Source organism: Atta cephalotes (genome assembly GCF_000143395.1).
Source record: "Atta cephalotes unplaced genomic scaffold scaffold00024, whole genome shotgun sequence".
Taxonomy (NCBI): Eukaryota; Metazoa; Arthropoda; class Insecta; order Hymenoptera; family Formicidae; genus Atta; species Atta cephalotes.
The window spans coordinates 3692158-3698785 of record NW_012130088.1 but is presented as its reverse complement, the minus strand read 5'-3'; the positions used below and the strand labels follow the sequence as shown (position 1 = coordinate 3698785).

Sequence of the window (6628 nt, the reverse complement as noted above, 5' to 3'; positions counted from 1 at the left end):
GACCGGCGCCGCAACATGTGGTCGAGCATTATCATGCAGGAAAATAATTTTATCATGCTTGGAGTAATAGTGGGCGCGTTTTTCCTTGAGTGCTCGGCTCAATCTCTCATCAATTGTATTCGGTAGAGAGCCCCAGTAATGGTCTCGTTCGGTTTGAGCAACTCATAATACACGACACCAAGCTGATCCTACCAAATACATAACATGAGTTTTTTTCCATGAATATTCGGCTTGGTTGTCGATGTTGAAGTGGCCAGGTGGTCCCCATGATTTCCTTTTGGGTTATCGTAGTGGATCCATTTTTCACCAGTGACTATACAATGCAAAAATCCTTTCGTTTATGCCTGGCAAGCAGCATTTCACATGTGAAAAATCGGCGTTCAACATTTTTCGGCTTCAGTTCATATGGAACCCAATTCCCTTGCTTTTGAATCATTCCCAATGATTTCAAACGATATGAAATTGTTTGTTGAGTCATTCCTAATGTAAGTGCAAGTTCTTTTTGCGTTTGGCACGAATCTTCATCCAATCATGTTTCCAATTCCGCGTCTTCATACACTTTCGGCCTTCCGCTACATTCTTTGTCTTCGATGTCAAATTCACCGTTCTTAAACTTTTGAAACCACTCACGACAACTTCTCTCACTTAAGGCAGCATAACCATATGCTTCTACAAGCAATCTATGAGCCTCAGCTGCAGATTTCTTCAAATTAAAGAAGTAAATCAAAAGTTCCCGCAAATGACGCTTATTCGGCTCAAAAGTCGACATTTTCGTACAAAAAAAAATATATGATGCTAATACAAAATCGCTAATATTTCAAGATTATGGTGTTGCCGGATGTCCAATCTTACGATATGTTTTACATCAAACAATTTTAACTATAGTTTATTAGTGGCGCCGTCTTTTGCAAACGGCGGAAACTTATTTACTCCCAATAATAGAACATAAATAAAATCTTTAGAGAAAATGAATGATCAAGAATGACAAGAATATACAATTTTATTCCAAAAAAAAGAATACAAGAAATCTGTCTATTTTATAAGTGTAATAAAATAATGCGAACATTATCGATAGGTATCATTACGTTTCAAAAGTCATAGAAGTTATAAAGAAAAGTCATCTGTCTTCTGAATATGGAAGATTAATGCCTTAAATCTAAAAATTTATATGAAAGAAGGACATAAAAAGAGAGATGAAAGATATATAATTAATCCACCTTTATTATGTATCATTTTTACATATTATAATTTTAAATTAAGAAATGTAAAGTTTATTTAGTATACACTATTGTAAAATATGCTGTAGAATTAAATTATTAAAAACAGTTTTCAAAAATAATAGAATTTGCATTCAATATTTTTCATTTTGTTCAACGCTATTGTTTCCATTTCTATTAATCCTTCCTCTCTCCCTCTTTCCGCTTCCTTGCTTCTATTTTATGTTAAATATTATAAATATCTTTCTTACATAAAAAAAAAATTGATTTTACAAACGAACTTCATCATTTGAATTTCTTTATGAATAATCTTCTTGTTCGCTGTCACCTTGTTGCATGGATGCCATTTGTGTAACAGCTTGTAATTGTTGCCACTGTTGCTGTTCTGCAACTGCTTGTTCCTCTCTTGCTTTAGCAAATAACTCCTGTTGTTGACGTAATAATTCTTCTTCTGGAATTCCCAAATTTTCTAATCTGGTACTTTGACGTCTTCTTTTAGCCGCTACAGCTTTGCAATCCCGTAATACAGCCTCTGCTTCTGCGTTGTAATCACCAAAACCCAATTTATCAAGTGCTTGTAAAACATGTTCCGCATTTATAGTTTTTTTTTGTTGTTGATTACAAATTTCATTTGCTTCAGAAGATAACAAATGAATGAATTCTGTACAACAGTTTAAAATAAGTTCTCTAGATTCATTTGCCACTCGCACATGAGGTAATATTTCCTTGATTATTTTGTTAATTGATGCACGAGGAAGAGTAAGTTCGTCATCGTCATTTGGTGACATTGCAGCCGAGGCCATTTGTGTAATTTCTGAAATATTAAATAAGAAAGTGTTGAAGACAGTTGTGTGTACGTGCGTGTACGTGCGTATGCGTGCGTGCGTGCATATGTGTGTAAATATGATTTATGATAAAAAAAAATATATGTATATATACATGTATTAATTTTTATTGTTGATAAGAATAAATTTTTCGTTAATTATAATCATTATGTAGTTTATGGAATTAATAATTATATATTCCTAATAATTTTTATGATTTTTCAATTATTATCTCTTAAATAATATGTATTATTTTTACAATGAAAAGATCATTTATCATTTTATTATAGGAAGTCGTAAGGTTCTTAAGCACTTCGATTATCAGATAAGAGTTACCAGATATATATTTTGCTAAAGATAAATCCTATTCGAACTTTGAAGTTGAAATAAAGCACAGTATTATTGATTGAAGTAAACATTTTGTTGATATAACTTAATACATTATAATAAAAATATAAAATAGTATAAAAATATATCTAAATTATTTAGAAAATATACTATAAAATGAGATGTTTATACAGTGTAAATACATTTTAATATATGATATAATTATGATGTTGCTTTTATATTCTGATGCAATAAATGCAAAAAATATAACAAAATTTGCTGGCGTTGTCGAAAATATTACAGTGTACGTTTCAGAAGATGAAAGTTATTTCAAAAGCAATACTGCATTAAAATCATTGAAATTGAATATATCTTGGACGCCATCAAATGGAGAAAAAGAACTTTCTTCATACAGGTATTGCATTAATTAATGCTTTTCAATAATAATTATCTATAAAGATATTATATAAATAACATGTTATATAAATAACAAAAAATTTCAATATGTGTTATAGTGTTATGATTACAAGTATGTTAAAAGAAACTGATATAAATAGGACAGAATGTACAGAAGGTTTTGCGTTCTACAATGTGCAAAATAAAAGTCAATTTAGCATATTAGTACCACAAAATAAATTATTGGGTGATATATCGGATATACAAATACATCCAAATTGTACGTACAAAATACAAGTGTATGCCAATCCGAGAGTTAAACCCATAAGAAAGTTATCAGAGGTGAAATTATAAATTAACATTATAAAAAGATATTATATGAAATTTCCAAGATGTTTTTCATTATATTATAGGTCATCTATAGAGTTCCAGAATGTATAAGACATAAATGCAGTTGCGCGGATGCAAAATCTACCTTGCCTATTCCAAAAGTAGAAGTAATCCGACAGAGAGAAAGTATAGTTATTAATTGGAATAGTTCATCGAATAATTCTCACATTTATTCTTATATAATTAGGTGGGATTTTTTATTTTATTTTATTAATTTTATTGTCATATCATTTTGCTTGAATGATGATGCAATATGTAATATTTTAGTGTTGGCATACCATTATTGATATCAAAAGCGGGACATTCTGTGTATAATATCACAAAGATAAGTAATGTGACTTCTACAATAAATACCTTTAATTGGGACATGAGAATTGATGATCAATATATAAAAGTAAAAAATGGATATAAAATATTGGTAGCTGCAATGGATTATCGAAATTGTTTAGGAACTCAAGGTGGTTTCACCATTGTTGATATAAGCAAAATTAAAATATTGGACAGGAGTACTATGGTATATATAAAAATATATATTAACAATTAATATATGTATATGTATAATATTAAATTTATATGATTATGTTATAGTGGCTATTACTTGCCGGTATTGTCATTTGTGTTATAGTAGGCTTTATTAGTATTATATCAACACATAATAAAAATGGATATCAACTTGTATTTTCTTTCAAACGGTAAGTAAAAAGTTTACTAAACATTTTTTATGTATGTATATAATAATTACTGTATATTTATTATAGCAAACATTTTATTTTTAACGATAGGAGACGAACAGTGTCTCCTTCCGCTTGTAAACTAACTCAATGGCCAGATCTAGTTTTTCAGAGACGTAATTTCGATGTATATGTCGAACAAAAATCTGAGGTAAATGGAAAAAGATTAAATAATTAAAAAAAATTTTATATAAAAATTAATTTTAATTTAAAAAACTTCTTATAGGAGACATGTTGCAAAGCTCAAAAAGATGAATTTGAAGTACCATACAAATATATAAATTTTATATATGAATTAGGAAAGGGACAGTTTGGTAAAGTATACTTAGGTAGCTTAAACAACAATAAGAACATATTAATAGCTATTAAAATGTCACAATGTTCTGATGCATGTAACGAACCTGAAGCCAGACATCAATTACTGGAAGAAATTAAAATAATGAAGGCAGCTGGTTCTCATACACATTTAGTGAGCCTTATAGGTTGCTGTACTTTACCTAACAATCCTATATGCATACTTTTAGAATATATGGAAGGTGGAGATTTGCTTGCATATCTACATTACAGAAAAAAAATTAAATCAGGTGATAAACTTTTATATAGTGTTGAAAAGACTATATCTAAATGTGCGAATATTGTTGAAAACAAAAATGATAACGAAAATTTGTATGATACAATTGAAAATCAACAATTTATAAAGTTTGCGTTTGATATTGCAAGAGGAATGGAACATTTGGAAGCTAAAGGAATTATACATAGAGATTTGGCAGCAAGAAATATCCTTCTTACTTCAGATCTAACACTAAAGGTAGTAGACATCTGTATAATAATTATTTAAAAAATAGTATATACAAATTTTATTTATTGGATTTATTATGGATTTAGATTTCTGATTTTGGTTTGTCACGAAATGGAATATATGTAATAAATAACATGGCTGGCAAAGTTCGTCAACTCCCAATACGTTGGATGTCACCAGAAGCTATATGCAATCATGCTTTCTCTTCTAAAAGTGACGTCTGGTCATTTGGCGTTGTGCTCTGGGAAATTGGAACTCTAGGTTCTTTTCCATATGCTAATATACAAGACAACAAGTTATTGCATTATTTAATTCAAGATAAATGTCGTTTGACATGTCCTAATACAGTTTCTCACAATATATATAAAATTATGTGTTCTTGTTGGAATATGGTTCCACAAGATAGACCTAGTTTTGCACAACTTGTTTTAAATTTGCAAATATTAAAAAAATCTTTACATTCTATGCACGATGCAAGCAATCCTTGTTATGCAATGCTATTATATTAATAATCTTGGAATTAATTGAAAAGATATGTATACATATGTATGTGCGTTATAAGAAAATAAAACTAAAATATGAATATTTTATTAAAATTGTAAATATTTTCTGTTACCTGCATTTCTAAGTCCGAAAAAAATTAATTTGGCGTGCAGTTTAAATGATTACAAATACAGTACATAGAGGAAAGGCGCCTATTATGAGAGAGAGTTCATTTTGGATAAATGCTAGAAGTCTACAGACAGAATAAAAAAAATAATAGGTCATTTTGAAGGGGATTTAATAAACTTTAAGATAATGTTACATAAAATTTAATTCAAATTCCATTTTTTTTAAATTAAAGAAATATAAAAAGAGCAAATTGCAAAGTAAAAAAAATTGTGCTCCTAATATGAGATGCCCCGAGAAATCGATAGCAAAGTATATCAGTATTGCAATTAAAAAACTTTATTTAATGTTTCTAAAATACAAGCCAACGTGCGCGAAAATGAACATGCGATAGATTATATCCAAAATTTGTTTTCAGGTAGTTGGAATCAAGCATCACAAATATAGACATTCGACATTCATTCCGGTTGTCTTTTTTATTATTATACAATAACATTTATACTTTAGCAACGATTTTCACTATAATACATAGGAACTGGGTTATTTCATATTAGAAATACCCTGGATATCTCATATTAATTTCCACATCTTATGGTTTTATGATCATCAAATCTAACTTCTGTAATTAAACAATTCAACATATTCCATATTTTCTATTAGTATGACCTTATTCTATCACATGAAGAATTTATTGCCAAATATTTATTTATTAAATCATAAATAAGGTTTAAATGCTCATCTCAATGAAACTTGAAAACATCTAAATTTTAAAATTTTGTTTTACAATGACTACGGACATGATTTAATAATAATGAATTTTCTGCTAAAGTTTTCAATCCAAAAGCAATAAATTCACATGGTGGAACCAATAGATAGCGTTTATTAGTTTATAATATAAGATAGCGGCAGAAACGCTGCTATCTTATATTAAGCGCCTATCTCATAATAGTAATCATTATCTAAACGTTAAAAATCCAGCTTCGATCATTATATGCCTTTATTTTCTATCGATTGAATCATAAAGTTTTATTTTAATTGGAATTTTATTGGAATATAAAGATTAATATTGAAAAATAAAATATTTTATTAAAAAATAATTCAGAGTCCTAGCAAGTACAGCATATTTAAAATAGTTAAGAGTAAAATATAAATTCAACAGTTAAGAATAAAATTGACAATAAATGTTCTAATCCTAATGAGAGAGAGAGAGAGAGAGAGAGAGAGAGAGAGAGAGAGAGATATCTAGTTAGTATAACTTAGTACTACTAACAAATAGAATATATATATTAATTTAAACTTACCAGACAAACGAAGTAAGTAGGTATTAGTAATAGT

General features: G+C 28.6%; 3 protein-coding genes across 3 annotated transcripts in view; 2 read left to right on the top strand and 1 right to left on the bottom strand.

The window, feature by feature from the left end:
- The window catches only part of LOC105620124 (protein SMG9), a 17740-nt gene extending 16586 nt beyond the window's left edge, over positions 1-1154 (top strand). Inside the window, exon 8 of the mRNA XM_012201631.1 lies at positions 1075-1154. Within this exon, the coding sequence (XP_012057021.1) occupies positions 1075-1154 (80 nt within the window). The remainder of the gene's footprint in view (positions 1-1074) is intronic.
- Positions 983-6628, bottom strand: part of LOC105620126 (protein Dr1) — a 10183-nt gene continuing 4537 nt past the window's right edge. Inside the window, exon 2 of the mRNA XM_012201632.1 lies at positions 983-2031. Coding sequence (XP_012057022.1) covers positions 1517-2020 — 504 coding nt within the window. The 5' untranslated portion in view covers positions 2021-2031 and the 3' untranslated portion in view covers positions 983-1516. The remainder of the gene's footprint in view (positions 2032-6628) is intronic.
- LOC105620165 (proto-oncogene tyrosine-protein kinase receptor Ret) lies at positions 2551-5193 on the top strand. Its single transcript, XM_012201671.1, has 8 exons — positions 2551-2783; positions 2884-3106; positions 3178-3341; positions 3422-3668; positions 3743-3846; positions 3913-4036; positions 4112-4693; positions 4771-5193. Exons 1-8 carry the CDS (start codon positions 2551-2553, stop codon positions 5191-5193), a joined length of 2100 nt encoding a protein of 699 aa, XP_012057061.1.

Bases quoted from the DNA above. Each gene is read 5' to 3' on its own strand.
- LOC105620165 (XM_012201671.1), top strand. From the start codon at position 2,551: ATGTTTATACAGTGTAAATACATTTTAATATATGATATAATTATGATG. The intron at 3,669-3,742 runs GTATATATAAAA...ATTATGTTATAG, and splicing joins TATTGGACAGGAGTACTATG to TGGCTATTACTTGCCGGTAT. The intron at 4,037-4,111 runs GTAAATGGAAAA...AACTTCTTATAG, and splicing joins ATGTCGAACAAAAATCTGAG to GAGACATGTTGCAAAGCTCA.